This window comes from Rhincodon typus, chromosome 9 (genome assembly GCF_021869965.1).
Source record: "Rhincodon typus isolate 14 chromosome 9, sRhiTyp1.1, whole genome shotgun sequence".
Classification (NCBI taxonomy): domain Eukaryota; kingdom Metazoa; phylum Chordata; class Chondrichthyes; order Orectolobiformes; family Rhincodontidae; genus Rhincodon; species Rhincodon typus.
This window is the reverse complement of record NC_063340.1, coordinates 36207610-36232876: the sequence shown is the minus strand read 5'-3', so window position 1 is coordinate 36232876 and position 25267 is coordinate 36207610. Positions and strand designations below refer to the sequence as shown.

Genomic DNA, 25267 nt, shown 5'->3' with positions numbered 1-25267 from the left:
AAATGCTGGAGACATCAAGGCACTCATTTTAGACATTAACCCTTTCAATATCTCTTCAAAGGTGTTCACTGCCTCTCAAAAAAAAACAGTTGACAAAAGCAGAGATAGTAAGAACTGCCGATGCTGGAGGCAGAGATAACAGTGTGGAGCTTGAGGAGCACAGCGGGCCAGCCAGCATCAGAGGAGCAGGAAAGTTGACGTTATGGGTCAGGACCTTTCTGCAGATAATAGTCAAAATTGTCAAAATAGTTGACAAAAACATACACTTCCTTCTTTTTAATGGATGAACCCTATTTATGTATAGCTTGGTGCTACCTACATCTCTGACAGATACTCTTCAGAACTAGAGACAACAAGATGAAGGGTCTAGGCCCGAAACGTCAGCCTTTCTGCTCCTATGATGCTGCTTGGCCTGCTGTGTTCATCCAGCCCTGCACCTTGTTGTCTCGGATTCCCCAGCATCTGCAGTTCCTACTATCTCCCCTCTTCAGAACTAACCTGGTCTCCAGCACCTGATCCTTCTCACATGTGATAATGATCCACACTATTTAACAATCTTGCATTACTTATAATGCAGGACCTATTGCAGCATGTGTATGTTGAAAAGTGTGCATGAGTCATGTAAGCAATACTCTAATAAGCATTCCTCAATCTGTTCCCTCAGCATTGTAAAGGACCTGTGAGAAATGAAAGAAATGGGTTAGTGCACATAAGGAGAAAGGGGACAAACTCAGCATACTGCTCACCGTGACAGTTTAGATAATGGTGACATAACATTAATCAATATAAAATGATTGTTACTTGCTAAGTGGTAGTGCATCACCTAAGTTTCTCCATTGGCAAAGCACAGGCTGTGTGCCATCCTGTTAATCTCCAAGGCATCCTCCTCCATTGTGGTAAGGGTGCCGTATCTGTAGAACCCCCTGTAGCTTTCTTTTCCTTTCCCTAGAATTCTGCATTCTCTTCTCCAATGAGGGAAAACAGAGAAATATGGGTTTGTAAAGTGGAATGTGTTGAGTACGGAGTGTGGAGTGTGTCTGTGAGTGATGAACGTGAGATGGCAATAGGATTATATGTGTGTGTATTGTCTGTTCAGAGTTTTGAGGAGGCAGCTGGAGAGAGGGAGGAATGTGTGGACATTTGTCAGTCAGAGGAGTGATGCCTCTGCAAAGTCAGAGAACTATGAACCTGTTCCTCCAGGGACTCTGTTTCTGTCTCCACAGGTACTGCCAGAGCTGATGAGGCTTTGCAGCATTTCCTACTTTTCTTTAAGCATTACATTAATTGTAACATTTTGTTTTAATTATACTTCATTTGGCTATTTTTAATTTTGCTTATCCCACGCTACCATTTGGTTCAAGTTCTCCAATTAGCTGAAGTTACACTTCTCAGTTTTGTCTCCTTTATGAAGTAATTTCTCAAACAGTCTGTCTCCTTCTTTAAGTTTAGTGCAGTACTGATCCCCTGTTTTGTTTCTTTTAATGTTTACTATTGTTAATAGATCATATTTGTCCCTTTAAACAATTGGTAACTGCTGATGTTCCTAACACCCATCTGAATTTAGCAATTTTCTTCTTTTGCTTTGAATATACTTAGGTATGGCCTTTAATACATGTACAGCACTGTGCTGACAAGTAATATATTCAACAGAGTTCATCCCCACAGTTCATTGTCCAGTATATTTGGGCTGCCCATGATACACAAAAATCACGTTTCTTTATGTCCTACCTTATCTATAACAAGTTCTACACAAAACAAACTGGCCATATAGTTGGGTGAATTGCTACAATTGGTTTTAAGCAGGTTTGCACTTGTACAGTGAAGATTCCTTCACATTTGCAAAGACCATAAAGGACTTGCATATTGATAGATGCAAGGTCCTCGTGCTGAATTTGAAGTTGCTAGCCTTTTCAGCAATGTGCACCTCAAGGTAGACATCTGGACTGCAGCAACATTCCATGGTGATCTACAGCCACCACAATTGTGTGAATCAATATTCACTAATTTAATGAATTCAGCAACATGCACTGTTGAGTTCAGTTTTAAAACCACCTTCTATGCCTAAACAGGTAATGTTGCCATAAGATCCCCACTAGAATTTTGCATCTTTGTTGGATTCTATGAGAAACATGTTTTCAATGGAATGACACATAACTTCCTATCCCATGCATATTTTGATATGTAGATGATACCTTTGCTATATATACATGTAGCTGTACAAATTTCCTTCCATGTCTTAGTGGGCTCCTTCATGCACTCAAATTCATGTTTAAACTGGAATAGTCAAATAATCTCCCTATCCTCAATATTGTAGTTGAGAAATGGACCAGGAAATTAACCACTACTGTCCACCACAAACCTACCATCACTGGTCCCAAGGTGGAATATGAGGTGCAGCTCCTCCAGCTTCCAGGTGGCATCATTGTGACACTGGAGTAGGCCCAGGACGGACATGTCACCCAGGGAGTGGGAGGGGGAGTTGAAGTGGTTTGCGACTGAAAAGTGTGGTCGTTTGTCGCGTACAGAGCACAGGTGCTGTACAAAGCGGTCTCCGAGCCTTCACTTGGTCTCACCGATGTACAGGAGGTCACATCGAGAGCAGCGGATGCAATAGACCACATTGACGGATGTGCAGGTGAACCTCTGTCTGATGTGAAAGGTTTGTTTAGTGCCTTGAATGGAGGAGTGGGGGGAGTTGTAGGGGCAGGTGTAGCACTTCCTGGGGTTGTGTGAAAAGGTGCCGGGGGTGGTGGGTCTAGTGAGGAGTGTGGAGCGGATGAGTGAGTCGCAGAAAGAGTGGTCCTTACGAAAGGCAGATAGGGGTGGGGAGGGAAATATATCTTTGGTTGTGGGGTTGGGTTGTAGGTGGCGGAGAATGATAATTTGGATACGGAGGTTAGTGGGGTGATATGTGAAGACAAGGGAGATTCTGTCTTTGTTTTTGTTGTGGGGGAGGAATGTGAGGGCAGAGGTGTGAGAAACGCAAGAGATGCGGTCGAGAGCATTTTCGACCACCGAAGGGGGGATGTTGCAGTCCTTGAAATAAGAGGACATCTGGGATGTTCAGGAGTGGAATGCCCCATCTTGGGAGCAGATGCAGCGGAGGCAGAGGAATTGGGAGTAGGGGTTCACATTCTTGCAGGAAGATGGGTGAGAGGAGGTGTAGTCTGGTAGCTGTGGGAGTCGGTGGGCTTGAAATAGATGTCAGTTTCAAGGCGGTCACCAGAGATGGAGACAGAGAGGTCCAGGAAGGAGAGAGAGGTATCAGAGATGGTCCAGATGAACTTGAGGTTGGGGTGAAAGGTGTTAGTAAAATTGATGAACTGTTCAAGCTCCTCGTGGGAGCATGAGGCAGCACCGATACAGTGATCGACGTAGTGGAGGAAGAGGTGGAGGAAAATGCCAGTGTAGCAGCGGAAGAGGACTATTCCATGTATCCTAAGAAGAGGCAGGCATAGCTTGGGCCCATGCAGGTTCCCATGGCCATCCCCTTAGTCTGTAGGAAGTTGGAGGAGTTAAAGGAGAAGTTGTTAAGGGTAAGGACGAGTTTGGTTAAGCAAATGAGGGTGTCGGTGGAGGGGGACTGGTTAGGCCTACAGGAGAGGAAGAAGCAGAGGGTTTTTAGGCCATCTGCATGGGGAATGCAAGTGTACAGGGATTGGATGTCCATCATGAAGAGGAGGTGTTGGGGGCCAGGGAATTGGAAGTCTTGGAGGAGGTGGAGGGCATGGGTAGTGTCCCAGACGTAGGTGGGGAGTTCCTGGACCAGGGGGGAGGAAACAGAGTCAAGATAAGCGGAGATAAGTTTGAAGGGGCAAGAGCAGGCAGAGACAATGGGTCAGCAGGGGCAGTCGGGTTTATGAATTATGAGATGGAGATAGAAACAGGTGGTGTGGGGTTGGGGAACGATGAGGAACGATGAGGTTGGAGGCTGTGGGCAGGAGGTCACCTGAAGTGATAAGGTTATGGATGGTCTGGAAAATGATATTTTGGTGGTCAGGCGTGGGGTCATGATCTAGGGGGCGGTAGGAGGAGGTGTCAGTGAGTCGGCACCTGGCCTCAGTTATGTCATGGCCAGTGCAGCATACTGCAACTGCGCCTCCCTAATCCACGGGTTTTATGGTGAGGTTAGGGTTGGAGTGGAGGGAGCAGAGGGCTGCACGTTCCGTGTGGGAGAGGTTGAGGTGATTGATGTCATGATGGCAGTTGGAGATGAAGAGGTAAGGGAGGGTAGGAGGCCTTGGAGTGGTGTCCAGGAGGATGGGGTGTGTTGGAGGCAGGAGAAGGGGTCTGTAGAGGGTGGGTTAGACTCACGTCTAGTTCTTACTATCTCCAAACATTGGAGTTTGACTCTATCCAAAAACAAACGAAAGGCATTTCTTACTTATACCAGATTATATTTACATATGTTTGAGGCATCAGGACGGTCCAATAACTGAACGGACACCTATTTAACTTCAACGGTAAGAACTTAGATGGTGGTCTTTCTCCATTGCACCTTGGCGGCAGCTGCCCCAAGCTTTAGTGTGTCCCTCAGCACATAGTCCTGGACCTTGGAATGTGCCAGGCTGCAACAATCGGTCAAGATCAACTCTTTGCTCTGGAAAACCAACAAGTTTCAGGCAGACCAAAGAGCATCTTTCACTGAGTTGATGATCCTCCAGGCACAGTCAATGTTTGTCTTGGTGTACATCCTGGGGAACAGGCCGTAGAGCACAGAGTCCCACATCACGGAGCTGCTCGGGATGAACCTCAACGAAAACCACTCCATCTTTCTCTCGACTTTCTTTGCAAAGGCACATTCCAGCAGGAGATGTGTGACAGCCTTAAGCCCCCGCAGCCGCTTTGAGGGCAGTATACAGTGATGCAGACTGACCTGGCGTACATAAAGGATGTCACAGGTAGTGCCCTTTTCACCACCAGCCAAGCGATGTCTTGGTGCTTGTTGGAAAGTTCTGGTGATGAGGCATTCTGCTAAATGACTTTGACAGTCTGCTCAGGGAACCAAGCGACAGGATCCACACTCCCCTTTTCCCACAGGATCTTAAGGACTTCATGTTGACTACTTCCTGATGGACTTGTGGTTAAAGGGGTTTTCTTTGCCAATTTCTTGATGAAGGACAGGTGATATGGAATGGTCCAACAACTTGGAGTGTTCTGAGGCAGTGAGGCCAGTCCTGTCCTTCACAACATCGGGGACAGGTAGGACCTCAGTGCATAGTGACACTTGGTGTTTGCATACCGAGTGTCAATGCACAGCTTGATGCAACTGCAAGCAAAGGTGGCCATCAGGGTGAGGGTGATGTTGGGTACATTCTTCCCTGCCATTATTCAGAGTTTTGTATGTGGAATCCCCACAGACACGGTTCATTTTAGACCTCCAGATGAAGGGGAAGATGGCTGGTATGGAAATATAATTTTTTATTATAAAAAACTTAGTCAGATTTAATATTCCAATTGCAAAGATCGTTATCAAGAATAACAGGGATGCTTAGAATTCTTCTAGGAAAGGGAAAATGATTACTTGAACAAATATATATATCCTTAATGGTGGGTATGAATGTGAGTTGTTTTCCTGGCCTCCGTCAATTTACAGTTTCCTGTATTCCTAACATTCCAGGTCACTTGACCCGATTGCAGTATCGAGAAAAGTCCTGCAACAGTGAACTCAGCTGTTATTCTGTGCAATGCCAGTCCTCAGTTGGCTGGGATGCTGTCTCTTCTCTCTTCTTTCTCTCTGAAATGGAAATATATGAATGATTACATATAACCCTCCCCTTCCCCAAGAACAAAATAATCAAGCTGTTTCTTGGGAACTATTTGATCATCGACATTTTTTATTGTATTTTATTGTCCTTAGTGCAATGTTTGCATGGACAACCTTTTCGGTTGGATTGCTCCAATCTTTCATCACATTATTCTTTTCTCTTGAGACTACCTTCGTTCAGCGTCGGATGAAGTCTACAGTAGTTGTAAACTGTTTCCTTGGTGCCTTGGCGACCCGGAATGCAGTTTCTCATTGGATCCAGCAGTACGGTTGAGATACACTCGCTGTTATGTACTGGTAAACGCTGCTGCAGGGAGGCTGATGGCCGTTAGAACTGACAAAACAAGTCCAACCCGCATCTGGATTGCTTTGAAAAGACTGGACCTGAACGGTAGGAATAGCACCAGTCAGGGCTGACGGCGAGGTCCTGTTTATTTTGCTGCTTTTAATGACATGTTTCAGAGTAGAAAGAGCTATAGCCCTCTGTTAGGATTTAAATAAATGTGGCTGCGTATGTAATTAAATAAGACGGTTCGAAAATTACAATTCAAGTAATGGGGAGACTATTGGCTGTTAATAATATGCAGATATCACAGTAAAGTGAGGAGAGGGCGGATGTGAGATTAATTAGGAATAGAAATAGTGGAAATAGAAAAGTCGCTGTCCGCTCAGAGATAGCAAGAACGGCAGATGCTGGAGTCAGAGATGACACAGTGTGGAGCTGGAGGAACGCAGCAGGCCAGGCAACATCAAAGGAGCAGGAAAGTTGACGTTTCAGGTCGGGAGTCTTATTCAGTAATAGGGAAGGGAGCTGGGAAATAAATAGAGAGGAGGGGTGGGGGTGGGGAAGGTAGGTGGGGTGGTGATAGGTTGGATGCAGGTAGGGAGTGGTGGGGATTGGTCAGTGGGATGGTTGGGGGCAGATAGATGGGAGAGAAGATGGACAGGCTGTGTCAGGTTAAGGATGCAGGGATGAGAGGGAAGGTTGGACATGGGATGAGGCTGGGGGTGGGGAGATTTTAAAACTGATGAATTCCATGTTTAGGCCATCGGGCTGTAGGCTCCCGAGGCGGAATATGAGGTGTTTCTCCTCCAGTTTGCAGGTGGTGGCATTGCGGTATTGTCACCCAGGGAGTGGGAGGGGGAGTTAAAATGTTTGGCAACCAGAACGTGTTGTCGTTTGTCGCATACAGAGTGCAGATGCTCCTTGAAATGGTCCCCGAGTCTACGCTTGGTCTCACTGATGTAGAGGAAGCCGCATCGGGAGCAATGAATGCAGTAGACCAAGTTGGAGGATGTACAGGTGAACCCCTGCCGGATATGAAAGGTTTGCTTTTGGCCTTGAATAGAGGTGAGAGGGGTAGGTGTAGGGGCAGTGTAGCACTTCCTGCACTGGCAGGGAAAGGGTGCCTGGTGTGGTGGGGTTAGTGGGGAGTGTGGAGCAGACGAGGGAGTCACAGGGAGAGTGGTCCCTACGAAAGGCAGATAGCGATGGAGACAGAACTATCTCTTTGTTGGTGTGATCGGATTGTAGGTGGTGTGACTCCAGACCTATGGCAAAAGGTTAACTTTTTACTGCCTTATGGAATGGTTAAGCATGTCACTCAATTCAAGGGCAGTTAGGGATGGGAAACAATATTCAGATCCCACAAAAGAAAAGTTTTTTTTTTAAATCCGATATGACTTTGAACCCATATACCTTCAATTACAGATACTGTTTACAGGGGCCCACATCTTCCGGTCAGTGTTGATACTGTGTGCATTGCTGCTGTCCATGGTTCTGGCTGCAGCAGCAATAGGTCAATGCAGCATTGCTGTGAGGAGTGTAGGAGAAAACAGGCAAAGAAACAACAACCTGTCCCCCTCCATTCTTGGCATTAGTGGCCCCATTCGTTTAAGGTTTTAAATGTATCAAGTCTTTGAGTCAGTGACTAAAGGAATAAAAACTTAGAGTAACTGAGTGGTCGTGTAGGACATGGAGGTGCTGGGGGTGGTGAGAGAGCTGGTCGGATTAAAGGTGGCATTAATTGGTGGAATTGAGTCATGCTGGGTCAGAATGAGGGGGTGGGGCTGTTGTCCTTGGGTCAGGGGTTGGTGTAAGAAACTGAGTCATCTTGCTTTGGGTCAAAGAGCAGTTGGATAGTGATTGCAATTGATGCAGTACTGCCTTCTTTGCTTTCCATCTCCCCATTTCTTCTGGAAGAGGGAAGTGGCTCTATCTCCTCTTTGAGTTCAGCAGAGGTGGGGGTGAGTGCTGGGGTCAGTGGGGGAGCTTTTTTGGGTGTTGCTCCCGAGAGCTTGCAGTAGGATAAGCAGTGCTTAGGGAATTGAGGTGGGAACAGGCAATGATAAAAATAGAAGGATTTGAATGCAGTGCATATGGCCATTCTTGGAGAATGTGTGTGCTAGGATCATATTGTGCTTCTGAATGAGGATAAGTTTCAGGGATTGGGATACAGGAAACTGTACAAACTAATTTACTGAAGAAGTGTCTAAGCCCGAAACATCAGCCTTCCTGCTCCTCTGATGCTGCTTGGCCTGCTGTGTTCATCCAGCTCTACACCTTGTTATCTCAAACTAATAGCAGTGCCCTGTTCTTTGCAGATAAAAAGAACATGTACATACATGTCACATATTTGAATTGAACAAAACAGGTGACAGCTATTTGCTCATTCATTTCTTAAGGCAATGCATTGACCAGAGTCAATCTGACTGGTTTTAAAATTTAAACAAAGCCTGACAATTAACTCTCAATTAGCATTCATGGTTGCATTCTCCACGGCAACAGGTTGACCAATCACCATCCATTTGCTGACCAATCAGCATTCTTCTCTCATGCAGGAAAAATGATTCCGCTCCTATGATGCTGCTTGGCCTGCTGTGTTCATCCAGCCCTGCACCTTGTTGTCTCGGTTTTCCCTTTGAATGGTTAATCTTGGGAATTATCCTGATGAATGCAAGGTGAAAAGCCCTGGTAAAATGCTCAGAAAATGCACAGTACTCAGGATCAGGAATTATTTGGATCTGTAAGGAAGTTTGAGTGGTCATATACTTCCAGGTGAGCTTTTCCCTGATTCATCTGTGACCATGCTGTCTGTTGCTGCCATTCCGATTACTTTGGCTACTGTTTCTTTACAGGGATTAATCTCATACAGTGATACTTTCTTTCCTATAGTCAGGTCCTGCAAACACCTGTAATCTGCAATGTTTTCCTGAGAAATGTTTGTGATTTAGTACATGGCAAGAGCATGTGGTGTGATGCCTCAAATAATTGAAAAGTTCATCAAATTAGAGTCAATTTGCCAACCAACTAGCACATATCCTGCTGTTGTATAAATTGTTATGATAATTTACTATTTGGGCTGTTAATTACAACAGCTGCAACAACTTGTCTTTCTTGTCTACTAACAGACAACCGGCAAAAAGCTGTGAGTTGTGTCTGACATGTGAACGCTGACTGTGAAGGAAGTAATCGTGTAGGGTGTGGGAATATCAGCGTCCAGTTAGATAAATTAGCTGTGCATAAAAATGGAAAGAACTGCGGATGCTGTAAATCAGGAACAAAAACAAAGTTGCCAAAAAACTCAGCAGGTCTGGCAGCATCCGTGAAGGAAAAAACAGTTAACATTTCAGGTCCGGTGACCCTTCCTCAGAACTTATAGAGCTTATATAGCAAGAGTTCCAAGTAATTTATTGTTTCATGCGTATTTTTCTTTTAAAAATTAGTTGATTCTGCATTTTCAATACTGCATCATTCTTCTTGTTTTTGGAAGGAACAGATTTCACATTGCAAGTACTTCAGCTTCCTTTCCTACTATAGTCTTGCTGCAAGGGCTGTAATAGTTTATATGAGAACATTGCAGGAACATGCAGGAATTGGAAATGCAAGTTGGTCAAAGCTCAAGTGTCAAAAATACATCTGATCTACTATATGTTACCTTAGGATGAGCAATTACTCCACCTCCATTTGCTGCTTCCTGCCTACCAAATAGTCAAATGAAGCAATGATGTTTTCCCAAGGTGACTGAAGATAAAACAGGAGTTTTATATATTAACCCATGAAGTACAAGAAAAATATTGAAGGAATTAGCCAACTAAATACTCTTTAGAGGTATGACACTATGGTCATTTTAGGGCATAGTTGAAAGCTGGTCATATTCAGAGTTAAATATGTCAAGCTATGAAATCTTTAGAATTGAAAGGGAAGATGAACAGGGATTAATGGGATAGTGGACATTGAGGGACATTGCAGGTCAAACAAGAGCAACATATTGCAAAAAAAGAAGAAATATTTGCAGAAGAGCCAGCTGAAAGATCAATGCCAGAGGGCAGGACGTAAATGCTGCAGAGGACATGACACAACAGCAAAGGAAGCAGGTCCAATGCAGGAAAAAGTGTGCAATAACTGCAAGAAGCTGAAACATTTTCTGTGCAAGTGTTTAACTAGAAAGAAGAAAAATGAACATCTTAAAAATGGCTGCTGGAGAGATGTGAGTTAATGATTCTGAAGAATTACTCTGTATGCTATAGCACATTGGCATTGTCAGAGTTAGAGGTCTTAAATGGTTTTTGACTCTTAGAATGATGATTACATCAAGTGAAGTTAAAGTGCCAGATTCGCACTGGTGCTCCATGGAATGTTGTAGACCTGTGTGAAGTGGCTGAGGTGGAGAATCAAAAATGATGCCCTGGAAAGTGAAGTTCAGGCAATATGATGGAACAATGCTCATTTCAAGAGGATAAATGAAGCTGTGAGCACAGTCGATGAGAAGAATGAAATTCTGCAGATCAAGATAGTGGCTCTTAAACAAATCCACAAATCTCAGCTGAAGCAAATCTGAAGCTTAGAGTGGAAGTCTTGCACATGCCAGAAAAGATTTGCAGTTTTTTATAGGCCATTAAATGATTGACTGTAATATTCTAGCATCTGTTCAGCAAAGATATTCTTTCAAGTCTCGATTATCTTCTTGGCGAACATCATCTCAAGCAGTTGAGAGTGTGACACCAATTTAGCATCTGCTGAGGAGATATCCAGCAACTCTTAAGCTTAGCCTGAAAGACAAGGTTGAAGAACTTGCACCTGCACTGACCAAGGAGGTCCTAAAACATGAAGAGAAAGATAAGAAGGCAGAAATTGTTCTTTGCAGAGCTGGCAGCTGATGATCATCACAGAACAGCTAGACAAAATACTGTGATCAGAGAGAGAAACAGAACAAGAGGAAAAAGATGCAATTGATAATATCTGAAGTCAAGTACATAGGTCATGTACTGACATGGAAAGGAATTTCCAGATTCTAACAAGTTGAGAACTGGAGCAGAGATGCAGTGTCCAACAGATGTGAAGGCAGTTTATTGGATTTGTGAACTGTCTAGAAAAGTTTTTGCCTAATTTGTCATCAGAGTAGGAACACCAAAGCAACTTACTGCTAAGAACATGCAGCAATAGTGAGACACAGAACAAGAAGCAGTTTTCTAAATACTAAGAACACTAAGAATGAAAAGGTGCCTTGAAATACAATTGTACATTGTTTCTAGCTCGCTTGTTGTAGTCATGGAACTTCTTAACTCTGCTATTGCTCTACTGTACTGAAATAAGAAGATGTGGTGGCCTAGTGGTATTGCCAGACTAGACATTCAGAGCTCCAGGCCAGTTCTGGGGATATGTGTTTGAATCCCACCAATACAGAAAGTAAAATTTGAATTAGACTATAAGACATAGGAGCAGAAGTATGCCATTCAACCCATCGAGTCTGCTCTCCCATTCAATTGGATCAGCTTTGACCTGATAATCCTCAACTCTACTCTCCTGGCTTTTCCATATAACCCTTGAAAACCTTATTGATTAAAAATCTGTCAATCTCCGCCTTGAATATATTACCTGCTGAAACTGAATGTGAGATTTTTGTGATTCATTCATGAGGTGTTCCAAATCCCTCTGCAGTCTTTCTCTATCAAAGTAATATTCATCTGCTTGATTCTTCCTGCCAAAGTGTGGAACCTCACATTATATTCCATCTGCCAAGTTTTTGCCCACTTGTTTAACCTGTCCATATCCCGCTGTATACACTTTGTGTCAACCTCACCACTTGCCTTTCCACGTATTGTTGTATTATCTACACACTTGTCTATCATACATTCATTTTCCTCACCCAAGTCATTAATATAAATTGTAAATAATTGCAGCTCCAGCACTAATCTCTGCCACACGCCATTTGTTGCAGGTTGTCATTCTTGAAAATGCCCCTCATATCCCAACTTTCTCTCTTCTATTAGTTAGTCAGTTCCTTATGCTAACATACTTAATCCAACACCATGGCTCTTATCTTCGAAGTATCCTAATGTGTGGCTTTGTCCGGCATGATTTCCCATTCACAAAGCCATATTGGCTCTGATCTAGAGGTCTTAAATAGTTTGTGACTTCTGGAAGGATTACATCAAGTGCCAGATATATTATATTATGTATTTTTAATTTCTCTGCTATGACATACTTTATAATACTCTTAACATTTTTGCAATAACAGACATTATGCTAACTTTAGTCTTTAGCTCTGTAGTTAACTATTTACTTGTTTCCTTCCCATTTTAAGTAAAGGTGTTACAATGGCAGTTTTCCAATCCTCTGTCACTTTTCCAGAATCTAAGGATTCTCAGAAGATTACTGCCAGTGCATCCACTATCCCGGCAACTACTTCTTTTAATGTCCCAGGATACATCCCATCAAGTCCAGGGTCTTATTGATGTTTAGCCCTATTAGTTTCCCTAGCACTTTCACTCTAGTGATAGTTACTGTATTTATTTCTTCTCTTCCTTTTCTTATTTAATTATTTAGTAATTTTGGAATGCTATTAGTGTTTCCTATTGCTTAGACTGATGCAAATTATTTATTTAACTCCCCTGCCATTTCCTGGTTCTCCATTATTGTAATTTTCCAGCCTCATTCTCTATGGGCCTGTTACATCTTGGCTTCTCCTTCATTTTTATATATTTAAAGAAGCTCTTGATGTCTGTTTTGATATTGCTTTTGAGTTTACCCTCAATGTTTATCTTCTCTCTCAAAGAATGGTTCTCTTTTCTTGGTGTTTAAAATTTCCATAATCCTGTGGTTTACTACTAATCCTTGCGGCATTCTGTTTTTTTCTTTCAATTTGATGCTATCCTGAACTTCACTCACTATCCTCCTCTTACCCTCTTCTGAGAATCCAGTTTCCTCACTGAGATATGTCTTTGCTGTGAGCCAAGAACAATTTTCTTTAATGTTTAATAACTGTCTTTGCTGCTGAATCCCTTTTTCCATGAATTCCAGCACTCTACCTTCCTTCCTTTGTATTTACCTTTATGAAAGTTAGCACAGTTGTTTCCAACCCAATGCTAAATTCTACTATAACCATAAGACCATAAGACATAGGAGCAGAAATTAGGTCATTTGGCCCATCGAGTCTGCTCCGCCATTCAACCATGGCCGATAAGTTCCTCAACCCCATTCTCCCACTTTCTCCCCGTAACCCTTGATCCCCTTGATAATCAAGACCTGATCTATCCCAGTCTTAAATGTACTCAATGACCTGGCCTCTACAGCCTTCTGTGGCAGTGAATTCCATAAATTCACCACTCTCTGGCTGAAGAAGTTTCTCCTTATCTCCGTTCTAAAAGGTCTTCCCTTTACTTTAAGGCTGTGCCCTCTGGTCCTCATCTCTCCTACCAATGGAAGTATCTTCCCAACATCCACTCTGTGCAGGCTATTCAGTATTCTGTAAATTTCAATTAGATCCCCGCTCATTCTTCTAAACTCCAATGAGTATAGTCCTAGAGTCCTCAAACGTTCCTCATATGTTAAGCTTTTCATTCCTGGGACCATTCTCATGAACCTCCTCTGAACCCGCTCCAGGGCCAGTACATCCTTCCTGAGATATGGGGCTCAAAACTGCATACAGTACTCCAAATGTGGCCTGACCAGGGCCTTATAAAGCCCCAGTAGTACATCCCTGCTTTTATATTCAAGTCCTCTCAAAATAAATGGCAACATTGCATTTGCCTTCCTGATGACTGACTCAACCTGCAAGTTTACCTTGAGAGAATCCTGGACTAGAACTCCCTAGTCTCTTTGCACTTCAGACTTCTGGATTTTCTCCCCATTTAGAAAATAGTCCATGCTTTTATTCTTCTTACCAAAGTACATGACCTCACACTTTCCCATGTTGTACTCCATCTGCCACTCCTTTGCCCACTCTCCTAACCTGTCCAAATCCTTCTGCAGCCTCCCCACCTCCTCAATAGTACCTGTCCCTCCACCTATATTTGTATCATCTGCAAACTTAGCCAGGATGCCCACAGTTCCTTCATCTAGATCATTTATATATAAAATGAAAAGTTGTGGTCCTAACACTGACCCTTTTGGAACACCACTTATCATCAGCTGCCATCCTGAGAAAGACCCATTTTCCCCACTCTCTGCTTTCTGCCAGTCAGCCAATCTTCTATCCATGCTGGCACCTTGCCTCTAACACCATGGGCACTTATCTTACTCAGCAGCCTCCTGTGCGGCACCTTGTCAAAGGTCTTCTTGAAGTCCAGGTAGATAACATCCATTGGCTCTCCTTGGCCTAACCTGCCGGTTACTTCCTCAAAAAATTCTAGCAGATTTGTCAGGCATGACCTCCACTTGATGAAACCATGTTGAATTTGCCCTATTTTACCATACATTTCCAAATATTCAGAAATCTCATCCTTCACAATGGGCTCCAAAATCTTATCCACGATTGAGGTTAGGCTAATCGGCTTGTAATTTTCCATCTTTTGCTTACTCCCTTTTTAAACAGGGGTGTCACATCAGTGATATTCCGGTCCTCTGGTTCCCTCCCTGACTCTAGTGATTCCTGAAAGATCACCACTAACGTTTCCACTATCTCTCCAGCTATCTCCTTTAGAACTCTGGGGTGTAGTCCATCTGGTCCAAGTGATTCATCCACCTTCAGGCCAATCAGTTTTACTGGCACCTTTTCCTTGGTGATGGCCACCATACCCAGCTCTGCCCCCTGACTCTCTTGAATTTTTGGGATATTATTCGTGTCTTCCACCGTGAAGACTGACGTGAAGTAATTATTCATTTCCCCAGCCATTTCCTTGTTCCCCACTACTATCTCTCCAGCATCATTTTCCAGTCCACGTCTGCCTCTCTTTTGCCATTTATATATTTAAAGAAACTCTTACAGTCTTCGTTTATATTACTGGCTAGCTTACCCTCATATTTAATCTTCTCCCTCCTTATTTCTTTTTTTATTGCCCTCTGTCGGTCTTTGTAAGCTTCCCAATCCTCTGGTTTCCCACTGCTCTTCACCACATTAAATGCTTTCTGCTTTGCTTTTATGCTATCCCTGACTTCCTTAGTCAGCCATGTTTGCTTCATCCTCCCTGTACCATGCCTCTTTTTCCTAGGGATGAATTTTTGCTGTGTCTCCAGAATTACTCCCAGAAACTCCTGCCGTTGCTGTTCCACTATCTTTCCTGCTAGGCTCCTCTTCTAGTCAATTCTGCCCAACTTCTCCCTCATACCTCTGCTGTGGCCTTTACTTAGCTGTAATATCATTATGATCATTGTTTCATAGGGGATCTTTTACTCTGACACAATTTATTAAATCTACCTCAAATCACCAGATCCAAAGTAATCTGCTCCCTGGCTGGATCTAGGAAACCATCCCAAATCTATGAATTCTTCCTCATGGCTACCTCTGCCATTATGACTATTGATTGAATTTAAGATTCCCTGCTCTTCACACTTCCAGTTATTTTTGAGAAAAGAGAGAAGAAGACACTGGAGATGTAAATAAATTAAGATCTGACTTTTATTTTGAAAACAAGAAATATTCACTAATCAGACTCACCAATCAGCTTTTATCTCTGCACTCGAGTCACGCTGCAAATCATGACATTACCCCACCACTGGCCTCACTGCAGGTCGGCCTCTCAATTTTTTTTATCTTCTCCCTCTCACCTCTTGCTCTGGAAAGTTTACTTCCGGTAGTTAAAGCAGCTATATTCCCCTTATTGAATTCCCACTTTGAACCAAAGTTCAAACAATGCAGTCAATATACTCACTTGGCCTTTGTCTAAGTCTGCTGCAGTCCCACATTAACCATGCTCCTTATGCAAATTAATACATTTGGTGTCAACAAACCATTGTCATAAAAGCTCATTGGATTCACTGATGAAAATTTGCTGCCCTTACCTGGTCTGGCCTATAGGTGACTCCAGAACCACAGCAATGTTCTTGATTCTTAAATGACTTCAAGAGATGGCCTGGCAAGCTGATAAGTTGTATCAAACTGCTCCCAAGTTTAAAAGAAGTAATGATACCGGACAGACCATGGGCACGAACCAACCAACATTGCTGGAGACAACAATGGAACATACAGGAAGAAAAACAAAGTTGCTGGAAAAGGTCAGCAGGTCTGGCAGCATCTGTGAAGAAAAAAACAGAGTTAATGTTTCGGCTCCGGTGAACCTTCCTCAGAACTTCCAGCAGCTTTGTTTTTATTCCTGATTTACAGCGTCTGCAGTTAACAACACATACAGTTTTGTCAACCCTGTAAAATCGTTCTTATTAAAATCTGTGCCAAAATTGCAAGAGCTGACACACATATTACTCAAGAAACAACCTAATATAGTCACACTCATGGAATCGTACATTAACGACAATATCTCAGACATCATCATTACCATCCCTGGATATGTTCTGCTCTACCGGCAAAACAGACTCACCAGAGGTCACTGTAAAATGGTAAGGCCATGAAAGGATTGTCCTAATGCTACTGCAGCTTGTGCGGTTGTCTCCAGACACTACAAAGTTGCATCAAGTCAAACATTAACAAGGAAATCTCCTGCTTATTACAATCAATGACCCCACATTTCTTGCTGATGTATGAGTTCTTTGCCACCTGGAGGAAGCATTGAGGCTGGCAAAGGCACAGAATGTACTCAGAGGGGCAGGAGTGGGGAGGAATTAATTTCAATCATTATTGCCAACAGTGGTTTGGTAACACCCTACTGATTGAATTGACCAAGTCCTAAAGGACAAGAACATGGCTGCCTGCAGCAGCTGGTTTAGGGACCAACAAAAGAGAAAAATGTACTTGATTTCGCCCTTAACAATGTACCTGTAACAGATCCATTCACCATGGACTGTATCGGTAGGAGTGACCACCCCACAGTGCTTGTAGAGACGAAGTCCTGCTTTTGCATTGAGGATATGAATGGAATAGATTTCAACCATATTCATCAACTCAAGACTGTTCATCAATGAGGTGCTGCTGGGCATGAACAGCATCATAATTGTATTCAAGCACAATCTGTAAACTAATGGCTTGGTAAATTCCCCAGTCAACTATCAAACCAGGAGTCAATCCTCGTTCAATGAAGAATGCAGGATGTCATGCCATGAGCAGCACCAGGCATACCAAAAAATGATATTCCAGCCTGGTCAAGCCACACCACTGAACTACTTGCATTTTCAACAAGCATAAGCAGCAACTGATAGATAGAGCTAAGCAATTGAATAACCAATGGATCAGATGTAAGCTTCGTAGCATTACAACATCCAGTTGTGAATGTTAGTATTTAATGAAACAGTCATTGGAAGACAAGGAGGCTCCACAGATATCTCCATTTTCAACAATGGGGGAAGCACAGTGCATCAGTGCAGAAACCAAGGGTGAAATATTTACAAATGTCTCCAGCCACAAATACCAAGCTGATGATCCAAGTCAGCCTCTTGCTGTGTTCTCCAATTTCATGGATGCTAGCCTTCAACCAATTTGAGTCACACCAGATGAGGGCAAGGTTGAGAGCGAGACTCCTTCATGATAACCTCAGCCAGTGCAGGAATTGAACCCATACTGTTTGCATCACTCTACATTGCAAACCAGCCATCTAGCCAACTGAGCTAATCGACAGCCTTGGGGTGGCCTAAAGCAGTGTTTCAAGAAGGCAACTCACAACTCATCAATGATTTTTTTTTTTAAAAATCACTTTTTGGATGTGACAATAATTGAACACATTACTTGAAACTATCAATTTTCTCAGCACAACAATGATGGTTTATTTGACTAAACTGCAGTAATGCTCTTCTTTAGCTTCTGGTACCTTCTGTTCACTTGGTCAAAATTGTTTAAATAAATTTTAAAGTTTATTTTTAATGGAAATGTATATCTGCATATGGACAATGTAAATAAGTTGCACTGTATTGATTATACAGTGATTATAGGCCGTGTTTCATCTTTTGTAACCTTCAGGAATTATGATAAAACTTAGATTGATATAATTTACAACATGGAAATGAATGTTTATCCTGCACGCAAGCTAACAGTAGTTGCAATTTCTCTTGGCCCACGTTTCCTTCCTCCAGCTAGCCAATCTAATGTTGAGTGTTGAATGTTGACATAACTACTGTGCCATGAATTCCAAAGCCTCACAGGTCACTGTAAAGGAATTTCTCCTGCCTCCCTTCCAGAATCATAGTAACCCTACAGTGTGAAAGCAGGCCATTAAGCCCATCGAGTCCACACCAACCCTCCAAAGAGCATCCCACTCAGATCCACCCTCGCACGCTATCCCTGTAACCCTCATCTAGCTAGCACATCCCTGGACATTATGGGCAATTTAGCATGGCCAATCCACCTAACCTGCACATCTTTGGATTGTGGGAGGAAACTAGAGCAACTAGAGGAAACCCACACAGTCACGGGGAGAACGTGCAAACTCCACACAGACTGTCACCCGAGGCTGAAATCGCACCTGGGTCCCTGGCGCTGTGAGGCAGCAGTGCTGACCATTGAGACACCATGCGGTCTCGTGGCATTTCATTTTCTCATTACATTTTTTAATTTTTTAAGATACATTTAAGTTTTTTTTTACACCCTTCGTACTATAAACCAATCCCTCCTACTATCTCTGTTCATCCAGCTCTACACCTTGTTATCTCTCTTTCAAAATGTAATCCTCTCTATTAATATCTTCGTACAATCTTCATTGGTCAACTGAAATAAAATCCTATTTTTTCAGTCTTGTTTCATATTAATATTTCAACACCAAGGCAGCAGCATAATGAATTTTTTTTTATCATCTTGAAAGATCGATTGTCTCCCTATAAACTAAAGGCAGAAACAGCACACATTACTCTAACTGTACAGTATTAAGGGTCAATCCTAAGCTGTAAATGTCTTTCCATCACCCTTTTTCCCTGTGTTGCCTCCTTTAGCATTATCCTTAAACGTACTTCCTTAATAAAGCTGTTTGTCTGGGAGATTGGCAGTAGCACAATATAGAGAGGGCCTCGGACAGGCATCAACGTCAGGGCCCAAAAACTAAGGCTGAGGGTTGGTGGGGACCCAGTGTGCTCAGGTTGAGGGTGGGGCCACTGTGTTGGATTGGGAGAGTGGGGTTTCTGTTCTTGAATCAGGGGCTGGGCCACTGTTTTTTGATAAGGAGCAGGCTGCTGTGCATGGGCCATGGTTGGGACAGGGGCTGTGATACTTGGTTTGGAGTTAGGCTACTTTGCTCAGGTCAGCGGCTTGGAGTAGGCTATGGGTTTGGAGCAGCATTGAGGCCCATGATTTGTTCCTGGCCCTGGACACAGAAGTAATTTCATTGTGGCTAGAATAGCTGAAACAATGAGGTCTGCCAGGGCTGTCCTGTTTATGGATTTTGAGTAGAAGGTAGAAATGGGCTGAGTAGGGGTAGACTGCAATAATTTGGGAGACTATGAAGGAAAATCTCCAGAGAGGATTAGGTGTTTTTCCTCTCTTATCTTCTTAATTTATTTCTTCCAATCTTGAATCCATTTTTTTCTTCCCTTGTCTAGTCTCTTGCCAACTACATTCATGATTCTTCAGACATCTAGTGACATTTCAACAACTTCCAGTTTCCTGGTCTTCACTGCCTCCTCTTCATCATGAGATGTCCAATCTCTCTACACCTTGAATCCCAAACTAGAGGGCATAGGTTTAAGGTGAGAGGAGCAAGATATAAAAGGGACATAAGGGGCAACTTTTTCACACAGAGGATGGTGCATGTTTGGAATGAGCTGCCAGAGGGACTGGTAGAGGTTGGTATGATTACAAAATTTAAAAGGTTGAGTATATGAATAGGAAGGGTTTAGAGGGATATGGGCCAAATGTTGGCAAATGGGAATAGATTTATATAGGATATCTGGTCGGCATGGACAAGTTGGACTGAAGGGTCTGTTTCCGTGCTGTATATCTCTATGACTGTATGACTGAAGCATCTTTCTTAAGTTGTGATGCATTTTAAACCCTGATTAAACCATGCACCTGAAACCCCAAATCACATTGGACAATTGCTGTATTTAACTTTGTGCCTTCCGAAAAATACCATCATCTATCCTTTTTCAGCCTGAAATGAAAATCCTCACAATTGCTTATATTAAAATCCATCTGCCACAACTTTGCCCATTCACCTAATCTGTCAGAATGTCCTGTACCCCCTTGGAGACATCCTTGACCCTTGCACCAGAAGCTTGATCAATTACCAAACACCACGACCACCCTCCTCTTCCTGGCTGACTTTGTTTTCTCACAAAAGAATTTTTCCTTTGAATTGTCTCACTTTCCTAGTATTACTGGTCATGTTTGTAACCGGAACAATTAATCAATTTTCTTTTCAACTTCGAGCCTTCTCTCACCTTCACCTGTCCATTTCTTACTCTTCCTTGATAGAGGAACAGGAGGCTGGAAGAACTTAGCAAGCCAGGCAGCATCTGGAGGCCTTCCCCACACTGGGCTGGATCCATGTGTGACCCATTTCCCTCATCCCTTCCCAGAACCACAACATGGTTTCCTTTGCCCTCACTTTCTACTCTAAAGTCTTTGTATTTGAAAGATCATCTTCAGGCATTTTCACGTCCTCCAGTGTGTTGCAAACACCAAATACATCTTCCCTCACCTCCTTGTCAACATTCTGAAGGGATCTTTCTTTTGTAGCACTCTTCTCCATTTCTCCATCACCTTCAACACTTCCCATGCTATTGCAGAAAGTGTAACATTTGTCATTTTACCTCCTCCCTCCTCATTGTCCAATGCTCCACACAATCCCTCCTCATTGTCCAATGCTCCACACATTCCTTCCAGGTGAAGCAATGATTTACATGTACTTCTTTCAGTTTTTTTCTGCTGTATTTGCTGCTCACAATTTGATCTCCTTGACATTTGGAATACTAACAGCAGATTGGGTGACAGCTTCATGGAACACCCCCACTCAGTCTGCAAGTGTGACCTGACCTTCTGGTCCATTTCCATTTCAATCTTGTCCTCATGTCAGCATTTCTGTTCTAGATTTTGCTGTTTCCAGCAAAACCGAAAGCAAGCTGGAGGAACAAAACCTCATTTTCTGTTTTTACAATTTTACAGTCTACTGGACACTTCTGGATGTAATTGATATGGAGAAAGCAGAGTCAAATTTAATAGTAATTATGAAGCTAGTATACTGCCAAGGGTCTTTACCATAAGATTGGGGGGGTGGGTGTGGGAATCAAAGGGAAATGCTTTGTCAATTCACAGATTTCTTATTGATTGCAGTTAGGTGATACCTAAACAGTACATCCTCTAGAGAAGTATCGAAACACCAACAACAATCTTTAGGTTTCCATGTTATATATATTATGAAATATATATAATAATGAAAATTATAATATATTATGAAAAGGGCCATTCAGCTCTTTGAGCCTGTTTCACCATTCATTATGATCATGGCTGATCATCCAACTCAATAGCCAGTCTGTTCTTCTACCCCATATGCTTTGAGCCCTGTAGCTCTACCTAAGTGCTATATCTAACTCCTTCTTGAAATCATACAATGTTTTGGCCTTCATGACTTTCCATAGGTTCACAAGTTTCTGGGTGAAGAAATTTCTCATCATCTGTGTCCTAAATTGTTTACCCATATCTTCAGACTGTGACCCCAACCCTCTCTCAAACGTTAGTCCTGCCATCCCAGGAATCAATCTGGTAAGTCTTTGCTTCACTCCCTGTATAACAAAAACATCTTTCCTCAGATAAGGAGACCAAAACTGCAAGCAATATTCCATGTGTGTCTCACCAAAGTCCTGTATAATCATAGCAAGACATCCTGCTTCTGTACAGGAATCCACGTGCTATGAAGGTCAACATACTCTTTGTCTTCTTTACTGCTTGCTGCACCTGCACCTTCACTGACTGGTTTATGAGGACACCCAGCTATCCTTGTGCATTCCGCTCTCTCAATTTATAGCTATTCAGATAATAATCTGCCTTCCTGATTCTGGTCACCTTGCTATAGAAAGAATGTTATTGAACTGGAAAGCGTGCAAAAAATATTTACAAGGATGTTACTGAGACTGGAAGGTTTGAGTTATAAGGCGAGGCTGGATAGGCTGGGACTCTTTTTCCCTGCAGCATAGCAGGCTGAGGCATGACCTTATAGAGGTTCATAAAATCATGAGGGGCATGTATAAGGTGAATAGCCAAGGTCTTTTCCCCAGGGTAGGGAGTCCAAAACTAGAGGGCGTAGGTTTAAGATAAGAGGGGAAAGATTTAAAAGGGACCTGTGTGGCAACTTTTCCACACACAGGGTGATGCTTATACGGAGCAAGCTGCAAGAGGAAATGGTAGAGGCAGGTACAATTACAACATTTAAAAGACATTTGGACAGGTACATGGATAGGAAATGTTTAGAGGGATATGGATCAAATGAGGAAAATGGGACTAGTTCAGTTTAGGAAACCTGGTTGGCATGGACGAATTGGGATAAAGGGCCTGTTTCTGTGCCGTATGACTCTATGACTCTGCTACCAAAGAGGATAACCTTATCTTTACCCACACATATAGGATCAAAAGGTTGCCGTCATGTTCAGAGGAGTAATGCTGCAGAACACTGCCAGTTTGTTGTAATTACCATTTTAAGTTTTAAACCAGTTATTTTGTCATCAATCAAAATAATTATGTTTGGTTAGAGTCCAAGGGGTGGAAATGGTTTTGGCCTGTGACACAACAGAACAATATCAGATTGGCTGCCAGTTAACAAAGCTCCTTATATTTAGTTTCACTGCGTATGACAGGCAACTGATTCAATGTTGCTTGTTTTGTTCCATTGCCCAAGATAAATTTCTATCCTTAAGTGTTTTGCACTAAAATGAATTTGCAACCAATTTAGAGTACATAGAATTGGCAGCATTAAAATCAGTATTTTCTAAATGAGTTACCTCGGTCTTCAAAGCTGATGTGCTATTAGTCTACCATTAGTTTACTCACTGTGATCCTAGAAATATCAAAGGATAAGTACCTTTGATAAAGAGAAAGTCACTTTATACCTTGAACATTTGAGTGCATTTCTCTGAAGTCAAATTACCATCTATTTAGAGTATTCTGCAGTTTGGTTATTTGTTACAGGTTTGCATTCAATGTACTTTCTATTAGTTTTGACAATGAATAGAATCTATGTAAGCGTGACAACAGTAGTTAGGCACTTAATACCTTTAAATTTATTAGAATTTGTATTTGTATTAGTATCGAATACAATTGCATTGATATACTATACTTAAAAATGTAGATAGCGTTCAAAAGATTTATATCAATTGAATTGTATGAACTAAATTTCTGTAAATCAGCTGTTTTTTTATTTTAAAGATGATGAAGTTACTATTGTCAAAGATGTTGGCATTCTGCGAGGACTAGACAATGCTGCTGCTAAACAGGTACCTAGGAATATTTATGTACATGTAAATTTTACCACTTGAAATAAGTTTGCAGATTGCATATATTTTTCTCATCATGTTAACCAATGATCCTGTGATCCATGTCACTCTTTTAAAAAATACATATTTTGATCACAAATGCATTGCGGCTGATGGGTGCATTATAATGTATACTTGTAAAGATTCCCTTTGCACACTGTGATCTAAGTCAGAAGTCACACGTCACCAGGTTATAGTCCAACAGGTTTATTTGAAATCATATTCTTTCAGAGCGTAGCCCCTTCATCAAGTGAAGTGAAAGAGAAGCACACAGAACACAAAATTTATGGGCAGAGTAATCAAGGGCAGAGAGATCAAAAGATCATACATATAGTGTGAGTGGAGTGTTGAATAATAAGTCTCTGCAGGTGATCAAAATTGTTAGACGGTGTGAGTAAAGTGTCAACAGCTGAATAACAAGTGAAGGGATGACCTATAATCCGATTAAATGAGGCAGAGAGATAATTGCAAAAAATTAAAAATAATATATAATATGTTTAGGGAGCCATCTGTTACAGACAAGCTCTGCGCATACACATGATCTGCTCAGATAAGGAGGAATGCAATTGACACCTAAAGATTTTGAAGCACATCCTCATAAGAATGGGATACAATGCTCAACTCATTGCTGGCCAGTCCCAATGTGCCACAGTGAAAAACCACAATGACCTCCTCAGAAGACAGACACAATATCCGACCAATAGAGTATGCTTCGTCGTCCAGTACTTTCCCGAAGTGGAGAGACCTCCGCCATGTTCTTCGCAGCCTTCAACATGTCATTGATGACAATGAACATCTTGCCAAGATCATTGTATACCTCCACTTTGCACCTTCAAGTAACTGCCAAACCTTAAACAGACCATCGTTCACAGGAAACTACCCAACTTTCTGGACAACATCGACCACAACACCACACAACCCTGTCATGGCAACCTCTGCAAGACATGTCAGATCATCGACATGGATACTGCCATCACATGTGAGAACACCACCCACCATGTACACAGCAGCTAGTCATGTGACTCAGCCAATGTTGTCTATCTCATACGCTGCAGGCAAGGATACCCCGAGGCATGGTCAGTTGGTGAGATCATGTTGATGCTATGACAATGGATGAATGGTCACCGCACAACAATCGCCAGACAGGACTGTTCCCGCCCAGTTGGGGAACACTTCAGCGGGTAAGGACATTCAGCTTCGGATCTTCGGGTAATTGTCCTCCAAAGCAGCCTTCGAGATACATAATGATGCAGAATCACTGAGCAGAAGCTGATGGTCAGGTTCTGTACCCATGAAGATGGCCTCAAACGTGATCTTGGGTTCATGTTGCATTACATGTGACCCACTATTCTGTACCTGTAAAATCTTCCTTACTGTCCTGTTTTGACACTATCACCTTGATAAATTGCTATGATCTCTCTACCTTAATTAGTCTGTACAGTTTTGAATTACCTATTACTTTGGTTAGACCCTCAGCATGCGACTCATATACCTAACATGTTATTCCTGTCATTTGATTTGTCTCCAGCACCACCTTATTTTTAATTTTTATAATTACCTCTCTGCCTTGTTTACTTGGATTATAGATCATCCCTTCGCTTGTTATTCAGCTGTTGACAGTTTACTCACACCATCTGATACTTTTGATCAGCTATAGGGACTTATTATTTGACACTCCACTCACACCATTTGTATAATCTTCTGATCTCTCTGCCCTTGATCTC

At 42.4% G+C, this 25267-nt stretch overlaps 1 protein-coding gene across 1 annotated transcript in view; it reads left to right on the top strand.

Moving 5' to 3' along the window:
* Positions 1–6083: 6083 nt before the first annotated feature.
* Positions 6084–25267, top strand: part of si:zfos-1056e6.1 (uncharacterized protein LOC107988029 homolog) — a 75021-nt gene continuing 55837 nt past the window's right edge. The window contains exons 1-2 of the mRNA XM_048600598.1: positions 6084–6158; positions 23437–23504. Of these exons, the coding sequence (XP_048456555.1) occupies positions 6089–6158; positions 23437–23504 (138 nt within the window). The 5' untranslated portion in view covers positions 6084–6088. The remainder of the gene's footprint in view (positions 6159–23436; positions 23505–25267) is intronic.